At 46.4% G+C, this 12,809-nt stretch overlaps 1 protein-coding gene across 3 annotated transcripts in view; it reads left to right on the forward strand.

Annotated features, from left to right (window-relative positions):
* LOC725870 (chaoptin) overlaps window positions 1–12,554 on the forward strand; it is a 100,800-nt gene extending 88,246 nt beyond the window's left edge. For all 3 annotated transcript variants that reach the window (XM_001121669.5, XM_006561478.3, XM_006561477.3), the window contains 4 exons: window positions 4,913–5,242; window positions 5,899–8,991; window positions 9,629–9,972; window positions 10,572–12,554. In XM_001121669.5, the coding sequence (XP_001121669.2) occupies window positions 4,913–5,242; window positions 5,899–8,991; window positions 9,629–9,972; window positions 10,572–11,114 (4,310 nt within the window). In that variant the 3' untranslated portion in view covers window positions 11,115–12,554. The remainder of the gene's footprint in view (window positions 1–4,912; window positions 5,243–5,898; window positions 8,992–9,628; window positions 9,973–10,571) is intronic.
* Window positions 12,555–12,809: the final 255 nt, after the last annotated feature.

The following is a 12,809-nucleotide window of genomic DNA, read 5'->3' on the forward strand; positions in this document are numbered from 1 at the left end:
CTCCAAACTTTTATTCCAAACTTTAACCGATTAATTTCCCATCCCGTAATCAATCCCGATCTATATTGTTCAGATGATCTATCGAGACTTTTTTTTACATTCTTACATTCCGCAATTGTTTCAAATTAGAAACTATGCCGTTATCTAACTCGCTACAATCCACATCTATCGGAGAATCTATGGATAGAAAATAATCTAGCAATTTAAGAATTAACATATTTCTTCGATTTGATCCGAAGGACAAGTCGAAGAAAAATTACATCTCACTTGGATCCCAAAAAAATCGCGATCTATCAGCAACAAGAAATTTATTCTCAAATCATTAACTTCACCGATTCCACGATGTTGCCCTACTTCTTATCAAATTACAATCTCGAGGGGATGGCCCCGCCCAGAGGGTCGAAAAACGGGGCAAGTCGTAAAAAAAATTGCACGGCGCCCTTTGTGCCGAGGTTACGTATGCGGTCGACGATCGCGAGAACCAGCAACGAAACGACCAAGAGAAACCAAGGGGGTGTAAGAAAGCACGGAAGAGAGAGAGAGAGAGGCTCCATTCGCAGGGGGCGCGTGTAAAAACACGAGGCCTTTGCACCGTCGAGGGAGCAACGGCAGCAGCAAGAGCAGCAGCATCGTCGTAGTCATCGTCGCGAGGCTTTTATGGGATTACAAGCGCGGCGTTGTGTCTCGCCCCTCCACCCGGACAAAATAATGTCCCAAGGCAGACAGGAATTCGCGATGTTATTACCGGGTACCGGAAATGGAGGTAACGTGTCCGCGCTAATAGGCATCCGCTGACATGAACGATCACCGAGCGCGGCTCGGCTGTCTTCCATCAGACTCTCGCAAGTAGAGGACCGAGTTTTGATCCGCCTCGTTCCGCTGCATCGATCATCGTTTTCCTGCCGCTTGCAGCTCCGCTTTGATAAGGGCGGAAATTCGTTGGGGTGGCGCGGCGGTGTGAAGAACCGGTCGGATTGAAAAATTTCTCTACGCTCGGTTGTTCAAGTTGGATATTAATAGCGGTGCGAGAAAGAGAGAGGATCTCTCCGATTTCATTCATCAAATTGATCCTTTTACCGCGAAACCCGTGTCTCGATTTAATTCCACAATTTCTTCTCCTTCAATAATCTTATAATTTTGATAATTTTGTTAGCGTGAAAGGAGTTCGATTATTTTTTCCTTTCTCTGTCTGAAGCATCATTTACATATAAAATCGTATTGAAAATTAATCAATTAATAGAAAGAGGAAAGAGTAAGGAAAGGGGAAAGAGAAACGAATCGATCGTTGATGCTTCGCTGATGGTACCTTATATATACGCGCACACGTGTGCCGAAAATTAGCACACAATTGAACCCCGCTCTGCTGCATCTACTTTTGACGTGAATCCAGCAGAATTGAATCTATGCAACCCCCGCCGACACATCCTGTTGCCAATAATACCGTTTCTACGGCGTTGGGCAAAGCAATTATATATAGATGGAGCGTAAGGTATATACAATACACAGAATAGGATATGTGTACAACGAAAATGGAATCGCGTAATCGTTGCAATTAGTACATCGGTACAATCGATGCGATTACAATCAACATCGCGTCGTTCGTTCAACATCTGTTTAACGCAAACTAAATTTGCCTGGAGCAAGCAAAAGAAACGGATAATCTCTCCGATTATTATTGTTTATTCTCCGTTTCGAACCGCGCGAAAGAAATTGGCCGACGTAAACCGACGCTTGGCGAACCGCGAAATAAGCGGTTTTTACGCGGCTGCAGCAACTGCGAATCGTTTCCCGCGCTTTTTGCGTTTCGACCGCACGAACCCCGGCGTAGGCCATTTAACGAGGCGAGGTTGGTTAGGTTGGTAACGCGTCGAAAACTTGGTATCGTTGAGAAAAAAAAAAAAAGGAAAACAGATCCCTCTAACTCCCGCCACTATTTTTTTACCCGAAATTTACCCGCTTTATTATGTATAAAGATGTATGTACGGTTCGACTCTCTCATCTCGTGAAAGGGAAGGGAAACTCGATCTTAATTTATTTTATTTTTCTTTTTCTCCCTCTCTTATCTCTTTCAAAGAGACCGATAAGGCAAGGCTGAAAGAAGAAGAAGAAGAAGAAGAAGAAGAAGAAGAAGGCTTTTTCGCCTTTCAAGAGTTTTCGTTAATACGAAGGTAAGTTTAAACTCACTGGCAACAGCCCCCGATGGCTTAAAACCAAATGGCCGCCACTTTAAGACGTAAACTTGTAGCCACCGCATGAACATTTTAAGTTATCGCCACTTTAAACTTTAAACTTGCCCGGCCGCCTACGGAAAACTTATCAATTAGTAAGTTTGTATGTACTCAGATTGTTCTAAACCTGCAATTAGAACTTGGCGGAAAGTAGCGGGTCTAAACGTTATAACTGGAACTTGGTGAATTCCCACTTGGTTTTATTATCCAAAGTATCGAAGCGTTTTAACCCGTGTACCGTCCATAAACCAAATTCCACCAAAATTTTCTTTTTTCTTTTCCCTTCTTTCTTTCTCTAATATGAAGAATTATTCCACGATCTCAAACGAGCCCGATTCAAATCTTCTCTCATCGAGAAATTTTATAAAATTCGTTCGATTTTAATCAGAGACGAATCGCAGGCTCGAATAATAATTTAATTTAATTTAATCGAAACGCAACGAGAAATTAAAAGAAGATCGGCGTTAATCGTAGCTAATCACACGATTTTTAAAAATTCAATTATCGTGTCACAGCATTGAACCAAAGAAAATTACCTCGGATACGAGAGCTCTGCGTTTCCCTTTCCTGCATATTTTGCGAAAGGCTTCCCGACATCTACGCGGTGCACCTGTCGTTTCGTGAGCGCGGCCACGATCCACCAGGTGCGCCAGATGCGACGGAATGCCTACGCAATCGGCATGCGTAATCCCAGGATCGTTGTCGTTGAGGGAAATCGTTGTATTCCGAACGTGTACCTTCTGAACGCGTTAAAAAGGGGAGGCGATCTATAACGGGAAGGGGCGCGAAAACGAGGAAATTATTTAGCCAGAGAGAGAGAGAGATCCAAGTAAGGGGGAAACTTTGTTGTTCTGATCGATGGGGTGAAATGATGGACGATGAACGATGATCGAGAAACACGAAGAATCGCGTGGGATAATCTCGTGGGAGAGGGGGAGATTCGGAGAAGTGATTAGGGAAAAAACGTTAATTAATTAATTAATTAATTAAGTTCGTAAAGAGAATGGATTGTTGTCGCCCGTTCGTTTGTGCAATGTACGAAACAGTCGGAACGGCGAAAGATATTTTAAGCAAAAGATAGATATCTCTCTTTCCTTTTTTCTTCATTTTCTATGAGGAAAATGTTATGCGAAGTCTTGACTATCTGAGATAGCAATTATTGAAAACAAGAAGGAAAAAATATTCTTACACCGTTCATGATACGTGTGTATTATTTCTTTCTTAAATTGAAATTAATAAATACTTTGATATATCGATGCAACTCGAGTGAGGAAAGAGAGACACTAATTGAAATCGTTCAACAAGTTCGAATTTCAATTATTCGTATATAATTGAACGCAAAGGCCAATTGAGAATGAATTCTATCGAGGATCAAACGAAACTCTTCCACTTTTTTCCATCTATTTCAATCTGCGCGTGTGAATGTATTAAAAGAAGAATCTGAAAATCCAAAAGAGAGAAGAAAGGAAGGAACTAGGAAACGCGCGAGCGAAATGGTGCGTTTCCGGTATACAACCGAAAGGCCGGACGTCACACAGACGGGTGGCTCATTAGGAATCATCGACAATGTCGCCGCGGGTGACCATTTAAACGATCCACTTGATAGGATGTTTCCTTGCAAAATTATTAACATCGGATCGAGCCACGTTCGTTTCTCGCCCACCGGAAACGCGTGTTAAGACACACCGCACGTCGGCTCTTCTTCCCTCCCCCTCTCTTTCGTCCTCTCTTCCGCCCACCCTGCATTAGCTAATTAGCGTTTAATTAGTAGAGCGTCGCGACGCTAGAAAAAAAAGAAAAAAAGGAAAAGCGTCGACTCCCTATAATTATCCGGTTTTTGATTCATCCTTGTATCATCCCCTTTGTCTTCCATCCTTTTTCCTTCCAGTCCAAGTATCAATCAGAGACACTATTGATCCCTCGAAACACTTTTTCTCGCTCTCGTCGAAACGATCCGATGCGATGATCGTGAAGCGATTAAAAAATGGATTGTTGCCGTTCTTCTTTTTTTTTTTTTTTTTTTTTTTAAACGAATAACAACGAGTGACATGGCTAGAGGAGGATGGTGGTGTCTCTTTCTCGCGCGCGCGAGGGTGTGCAATTTCTGAAAACGTCAACGAGCAGATAAGGAGTGACGTTATCATTAAGCTAACAAGAAGATTATTAAATCGCAGCCTCGTTGCGCGGGCATCCAGCCTCGTTATAATTAAAAGAGGAGGGAGGAGAGAGGGACACGAGGGCATCGTAATGGCAGTTCCTTTCTCCCTTCTTAATATTTTCCAGCCCGATGACGACGTCGAAGGCGGATGATAAGAGGAAAAGAAGAAAATATCGTGAAAGAGTATATATATATATATAGGCGGTACACTCTTATTATCGGCTCGGTTCATTATCCGTCCGGAACGAGGGATCGATCGCGATAATTCACCATACATAGCTCGTTTCAAACGTTTCTCTCTTCCAAAGAAGAAGAATTTCCCTTTCTTTTTTTCTCTTTTTCCCTCTTCGAGATACATCAATCCTCTTCTTAGATATATATATATATCTATCTCTCCATTCAAACTACCGATTCAAACGCGTCAACAAACCCGTTACTTCGGAAGGGAGATGGAAAAATAAACATGGACGAGTAAACAGTAAATCTCCGAACCGTTTTCCCCATAATAAATTCTCTGTCGTTTCAGAAGGATCGAAGGACGGAGGGGAGGAACGCGTTGACGAACGGAGGAGGTCGGCGATGACGAGGATGAGGAGAAGGTGTTCGAGGGAGACTCGGGGGAGGAAATTTTTCAACAGGGCGACGCGACGCGCCCTCGAGCTGATCCTCCACCTTCTGCTGATCCACAGCTTCGCCGGGACGGGGGGGGTCGCGGCCCAGTTAGCCGAGTGCCCTCCCCCCGAAACCATCCCCGGCTGCCCCTGCTACAACTTCGACGACGGCCTTTTCCTGGAATGCGCTGGCGCCACCGAGGACACCCTGAGAAGCACCCTGCTAAGCGTTCTGAGCGTGTCCGGTAAGTGCACTCCTCTAACATTCTCGAGAAAAATTCGTTCGATACCATTGAATTCAACTTCCATACGACGTAGTTTGGAACACGAGGGGATCGTTATCATAATCGGGATAACAACGTCCCCTCCTCCCCTCACCCTTTTGTTTGTCGGATCAATTAGCGTTTAACGAGCCGTTACGACATCGCGTTTCGAGCCTTCTCGACGAGGTCACGTCGTAACTGTATATGTAACTCTGATAATTCGATGAAAAACGACATCGCGTTTCTTTGTTCCTGTAAGCGTAACGTTCGTTTCGTACGAATGGAAACTCGATTTGCATGGATTCGAGGGGACAAACTGATTCGCGTGTAACTGGATTGTCGTCCCGTGTAACGGAAGTTTGTTACGATGTTGCGACGACAGTTTCAACCGCTAATAATTTTCCCAGCTCGGATATTTTTTTAACTCGAATTATTAATCATTGTCTCGTTTTCCTCGTGTTACGTCGCAAAGTCGTGTAAATACGTTCGATAATTATCGTTTGGAAGCTCGTCCACAGAGTTTGGATAAATAGGGAAAAATAAGAATCGGGCAAAGAATAACACTGGCAGAATCCCATCGTTATCCCGAAAATTGTAAGGTGAAATTAAATTGGCCGCGTTACGATGATTGTTTTCAGGAACAGGTACGATGGTGCAGTCGTTGAGCGTTTACGAGTTGGACAAAAGCGTGGAGGAGTTGAAGGAGGGCAGTTTCCCGGCCGGTTCCCAGATCAGGCATCTGCAGATCTCCCACTCCTCCCTTCGAGAGATCAGCGAGGGGGCGTTCGCGAATCTCAAGGACAGCCTGGAATCGTTGGCCCTGCTCTCCAGCCGTTTGCTCCACGTGCCGCAGAAATCGTTGGCCGATCTGCGCAAATTGGCCGCCCTCGACCTCGAGGCCAATTTGATACACGATTTGTCTTCCTATTGCTTCTACGGTTTGAAACTGATGAAACTTACCCTCAAGGGTAATCAGATATCAAAGATCTCCGAGTACGCGTTCGCGGGATTGGAGGACAGCCTGAGCGATCTCGACTTAACCGAGAACAAGCTCAAGCTGTTCCCCATGGCGCCGTTGAGAAGATTAGAGAGCCTCGCCTCGCTGAGGCTCGCGTGGAACGAGATATCGGAGCTGCCCGACGATAGCTACAGCCTCCTCGGCTCCCTATTGATCCTCGACTTGAGCAGCAACAATTTTGAGAAATTGTCCGAGGATTGTTTACGATCGTGCCCGATCCTGCACACCCTCTCCTTCTATTACAACTCGATAGAGACGATCCACAAGGACGCGTTCGTCTCCCTCAAGGAGCTCGAGTCGATCGATCTCAGCTACAACAAGATCGTGTTCCTCGACGTGGCCACGTTCAAAGGAAACGAGAGGTTGCGAAACATCGAGTTGAGCAACAATCACATCCATTACATCGGAGGCGTGTTCGCGAGGCTGCCCGAGCTTCGAGAGCTTTATTTGGCCGAGAACAACATTCTGGAAATCCCGGGGGACGCGTTCGTCGGCAGCGTGAGCCTCGCAGTTGTCTACCTTCAACAGAACGCCATCAGAAGGATCGACGGGAGGGGGCTGACAGATCTCAACCAATTGGCCCAATTACACCTGAGCAACAATTACATCGAGAAGGTGCCGCGAGAATTCCTCGAGCACTGCGAGAACCTTTCCTCCTTGTCCCTGGACGGGAACAAGATCCACGAGCTTCAACCGGGCACGTTCCTAAAGCTGCACCAACTCAGGGAGCTGCGGTTGCAGGACAATAACATAACCGAGGTGAAACGGGGCGTGTTCTCGCCCCTGCCCTCGTTGCTCGAGCTCCACTTGCAGAACAACGCCATCACCGATATGGAGACGGGCGCGTTGAGAACGTTGAACAGTCTTCAACACGTCAATCTCCAAGGAAATCAGCTCACCGTTCTGGGGGACGTGTTCCAACTGTCCGCCTCGGAATCCTCCTCCGGTGGAAGCTCGTTGGTCTCCATTCAATTGGACAGCAACGGTCTGGCCGTGTTGCACAACGACTCTCTCCGCGGCCAGGCATCGGTCAGAATCATGTGGCTCGGCCATAACAAATTGACGCATCTCCAGGCACCGTTGTTCAGGGATTTGCTGCTCGTCGAGAGACTGTACTTGACCAACAACTCGATATCCAGAATAGAGGACGGCGCCTTTCAGCCTATGCAGGCGCTCAAATTTCTCGAGCTAAGTATGAACAAGCTGAGCCACGTCACGGCGAGGACGTTCTCCGAGTTGCACGAGTTGGAGGAATTGTATCTGCAGGACAACGGTCTGAGACGATTGGATCCGTACGCTCTGACCGCTTTGAAGAAGTTGAAGGTGTTGGATCTCGCGAACAATCATCTCACCGTTCTTCACGACGCCATATTCCAAGAGGGTTTGCCGATCAAGACGTTGAATTTGAAGAATTGTTCCATCATAAGCATAGAGGGGGGAGCTTTCAGGGGTCTCGACAATCTGTCCGATCTGAATCTGGACGGCAATCACCTGACAGTTTCCGCCTTGTTGAATCTGCGAGTGTCCGGTCTTCGAACGTTGGCCGCATCCGGGAACAACTTCAGCCAAATATCGGAGCACAGCTTGAACGGGTTACCGTCTCTCCAGGAATTGTATCTCGACAAAGCTCACATCTCTCAATTACCCGAGGTTATATTCGTGTTGAATCGGAACTTGGCACGGTTGCATCTGAACAAAAACGATCTACGCAATTTGCCGCCGGGCATCTTCGACAGGCTTGCCTCCCTCAGAGAGATCCGTCTCGATTACAATCGGTTCCAGGATATACCGTATTCAGCCCTGGCTAACGCCCTTAACCTCGAGATCCTCACGTTGTCCAATAATCAGATCGTCAACGTGGACGTGGCCAGTTTCGCAAGTCTTAAACACCTGAGAGAATTGGACCTCAGCCACAATCGAATCGAGACCATGTCCGGCTTCGCAACGGCCAACCTCTCGTGCCTCATCTCCGTCGATCTCAGCCACAACCATCTCAACGCGCTCCCGGCCAATTTCTTCGCCCATTCCTCCATGCTTCGCAAAGTGGACCTATCCGAGAACAAATTCAGGCAAATCCCGTCCGTTGCGTTGTCCGGGCAGAATCTTCCCGGCCTGACTTGGTTAAATTTGACCAGGAACCCGTTGAACAGGATCCACGTCCTCCCCTCGGAGGCGAGATACCCCGTCCTCCAAGAAGTGCACATATCGGGCACGAATCTGAGCATAGTGACGTCCCAGGATTTCGAGGCGTTCCCCGCCCTGTTGCATTTGTATCTGAGCCACAACAGCGTATCGAGGGTGTCCCCGGGCGCGTTCAGAAGCTTGCCCAACCTCTTAACCCTGCATCTGGGAATGAACAGTTTGGACATCTTGCCCAAAGAGAGGCTGCAAGGGATGGAGCACTTGCGGATCCTGAATCTGACGCACAATCTTCTGAAAGAGCTGGACGAGTTTCCGGAGGACTTGAAGTCGTTGCAGATATTGGACCTCTCGTACAATCAGATCGGGATCGTGGGCAAGGTGACGTTCAAGAACTTGGTCAGCCTGGTCGAGCTTCATCTTTATGGTAATTGGATCAACGCCATCTCCAGCGAGGCGTTCAGACCGCTCAAGAAGCTACGATTGTTGGATCTGAGTAGAAATTATTTGGAGAATCTACCCTTGAACGCGTTCAGACCTCTCGAGACCCAGATTCGGAGTTTACGCGCCGAAGGTAATTTGCTTTCAAAATATTATCTCCTCTTCGTTCGTATCGAAACGACGAGATTAGTTAAAAAAGAGAGATAGAAATAAATGGCGCGTAAAAAATATCGACGCTCCGTTCAACCATTATAATTTGTCCACCCCCGACAAAATATTAGAGAGAGAGAGAGTATATAATTCTACACGTGTCCACCAAGCTATCGATCCAAATAGAGTTTACCAGTGTTGGAAATCCAATCATATCGCTGGTCACGTACAATCGTCTCGAATCGATACTCAACATCTGAACAATCAAACACGCTCAACCATTCCCTCTCATCCTCTCTCTTCTCAAGTCTGCAAACTAGTCCTTTACCCTGTATAATGTCCATCGCCCCTGATTCCTCTCTGCCCGAAAGATTTCCAAATTTAATGGGGGACGCCAATGTACACAGGGATCGATCTCGATTGATCGATTCTCTCGACACTCTCCGAGAATATCGACAGGTGCCTCCACCCATATAAATTCCATATTCACGCACAATTAACACTCCTCTGACGTTTGATTGGGAATAAAGAGAAATACATATAAGAGAGATAGTCTTACATAAATAAATCTCTGAACTTTATGATTATTTTTTTAATTCTCGTCTCTGGTTTATTCATAGAAAATCCGTTGATCTGTGGCTGCGAGTCGCAGGAGCTTTGGGAATGGCTGAGGGACCACCAGAAGCTGGTGAGCGGGGTAGGCGGCGGTCGCGGGCGCGGGAGGAACGGCGTCGGGGTCGGTGACGTGGAGGACGGGCTTTTAAAGTGCCAGCAACCGCCTGAATTGCAGGGCCTGGTCTTCCTCGATCTCGATCCTCACGAGTTCTGTTCCGCCCCGTTGATCCTGAAACTCGCGATTCAAGACATCCAACCGTTCTCGGTCCTCGTTTCCTGGCAAAGCAGGAACCACTCGGGTCTCCACGGCTACCAAGTGGCCTATCACGCGCTGGACAACGTGGACGAGGTACGTCTCCTCTCCGAATTCCATGAATTAATTTCAACTCTATATAATGAATCTTCAAAGCTCTAATATAAAACTTCAGATAGATCGTGCATGGATATTTGAATTCCTCTCCCTTCTCCACATATATATATATTCACAAGCTGTATTATATATTGCTACTTTTCCAAGATATCCTCCTGTTGCGCGCTATATTTTCAATTTTCATCGATCCAACCACGACATTCATACGTACATACCGTCTATTTTCTTGAAAAGAATTCTTACAGAGAAAATTATTATATAGAAGATATGAGATCTTTGGAAAACAAACGCGAAAAGTTGCTCCGTAACAAAAATAACGGTTAACTTATTAAGTTTATCGTCAGCCACCTTCATCAAACACAAAAGTTAAATTGCTCGTGACTGAAAACAAATAAAATACTTTACGTTTCACGTTTATCTTCGAATCGAAGTCGCTCGTAAAGATGTTCGCACGAAACTCAATACTTTGGAACGAGCTAAACAACCTCTACCCTCCTCCTTTTCCTCCTCCTCTTTCCCTTTCTACTGAAGAATCAAGAATCTTTTAAATAAATAATTCGAGCGGATGAAATTTTCAGGTACGAGGGAAGCTGCTCGATCCAAAGGCACGTTCGGTAAGATTGACGAAGTTGGCCTCGGACACGAGGTACCTGATCTGCGTGCTCGGGCTGGGCAGTTGGGGCACGTCGATCCCGGAGGACATTGGCTCTTGGCAATGGAACGCCTCTCACGACGACGTGATCGAGGGCTCGGCTCGCCCCGCCATGGTCAATTCGCTCACCAGCCAATGCACGGAGGTGAGAACGTTGGACGCGCCCGACTCGATCGTGGGCGACGGGACGATGAGCGACAGGGGCGGGCTGGCCAACATCCTTACCAGGAGACTGGGCCTGATAGTGGGCAGTTGCATGGGTTTCGTGGTGTTCGTCGTGCTCATCTCGGTGTTGGGCTACATGAAGATGAAGAAGCAACGGTCGACCGAGAAGAGGGATCAGCCGCTCTCGTCCAATCCCCAAGCGTACATGTCCTACAGGCATTTCTCGTTGCAAAGCGGAGACAGGGCTGACAACGCGTGTCCCAGTTTCATCAGTAATATCGGGACCACCCCGTTGAACTCGTAGCACAAGCCGATCGAGCCTCGAAAAGAGGCTCTCGACCGCTGTTGCGTCGCCGAGAAGATGAAGAGGAACTCGCCCCCCGGGCGCGCGGGCATCTTCGGCTAGCAACGATAAGGGAGGAGACTCTGCAGGGAGACTAAGCGGAAGGACGAACAGTTTCGTGCGCGGGGAATTTAGATTGCTCAGTTTTCTCAGAAGGAATTTCCGTTCCTGGTGGGCGACCGTCCATCCGTCGTGGACGCGAGCGTGGAAGGGAGAAGCAATTAAGAGAAGTGCCAAAAAAACTGATGCGAGAGTAGGTTTTTTTAACGAAATCCAATCGGTTATTATATTAGTCGTTCATATCGTGACGCGCGTCCGTTAATCGGGAATGACGATGAGAAACGAAACCGTGAAAACACGTGCCAAATGTTCGAAAAGGAAGGGACTTGTTCGAGACGCGAAAATGATTGTTGTCCTGTTTTTTCTAAATAAGCGAGGGGAGGAAAGGAAGAAAGAAAAAAAAAAAAGAAAAAGAAAAGAAAGGAAAAAAAATATACCGACTCTTACCGACCATTCACGCAAACCGAACAACGATGTAAACGACCCCCTTTTTAAAACGTTCGAATCTCTCCTACGAAGACTGATTTTTTAAACGTCGTTTCTCCCCCTCCCCCAACGATCCCTGAGGAAAATCATCTTACGAAAAAAAAAAAAAAGAAAAAAGAAAAAAAAAAATTAATCCCATCATTTCGATGCTCGCATAATTATAATTATATTGTGTGTAAGATACGTGAGGATTTTTTTGTAAATAATTAACAATATCGCAAAGAACGTAAAGAGAGTGCAACGTAAGACGATACCGTATCGTATACGTTGTGTCGCGAGAAAAAAAAAAAAAAAGTCCCTCTATAGCGCTGCGCAAGCAATATTACACTTAATCTAATCGATAGTCCCCCGACGATCAACGTTGGGAAGAGAGAAAAAAAAAAAAGGAAAAGGGTTAATTGAAAAAAGGCGATCTCATAGAGGACGACGAGTTCGTTCGTTTCTTCTTTTTTCTTTCTTTCTTTCTTTTTTTTTCTTTTTTGTTCTACAAGTACGACCACCCCAAGTGTGAAAGGATCGACGATCCTTGCACGGTGTGGTTCGATCACTTTTTCCTCTTTCTCTCTCTCCCTCTTTTTCTCCCTCTTTCCCCTCATATAATAATCCTCCGCGTGTGTCGTCGATCGTCCGGCACACGGTATTTTCACGAATAAACGCGACCAAGTGCCGCGACACTCCTGCCAAGAAACGAGAGAACGGAGAGAAGCGCGATCTCGAGTTGCCAAATGTGTTATATACGGTGACGTTGCGGATGATGATGAATTTACTGTATATAGATAGAGGATATGTATACACATAGCATTCTTTATTATATATAGGCATAGGCTTTCGGTTAATAAAAATACACCAAAGCTCCATCGATCGATCGATCATTTCCCATCCCGTTTCCCCCATACATCCTCCCGTATATCATATCAGAGGGCGATATCGGGCGCCCTTATCCTCCCACCGTCGTTTCGATTATTGAACTTGCCTTGACAAGCTCGAAGACACGCTACACGAGGGTTAAATTTACACCAGCTGGTACAATCGGCTTGCAGACACGGCACAATCAAGATTCAATCGGACGATAATCTGGCTACCCCGTTCGTGAAATTCCATTACATGCTA

Source organism: Apis mellifera, linkage group LG8 (genome assembly GCF_003254395.2).
Source record: "Apis mellifera strain DH4 linkage group LG8, Amel_HAv3.1, whole genome shotgun sequence".
NCBI lineage: Eukaryota > Metazoa > Arthropoda > Insecta > Hymenoptera > Apidae > Apis > Apis mellifera.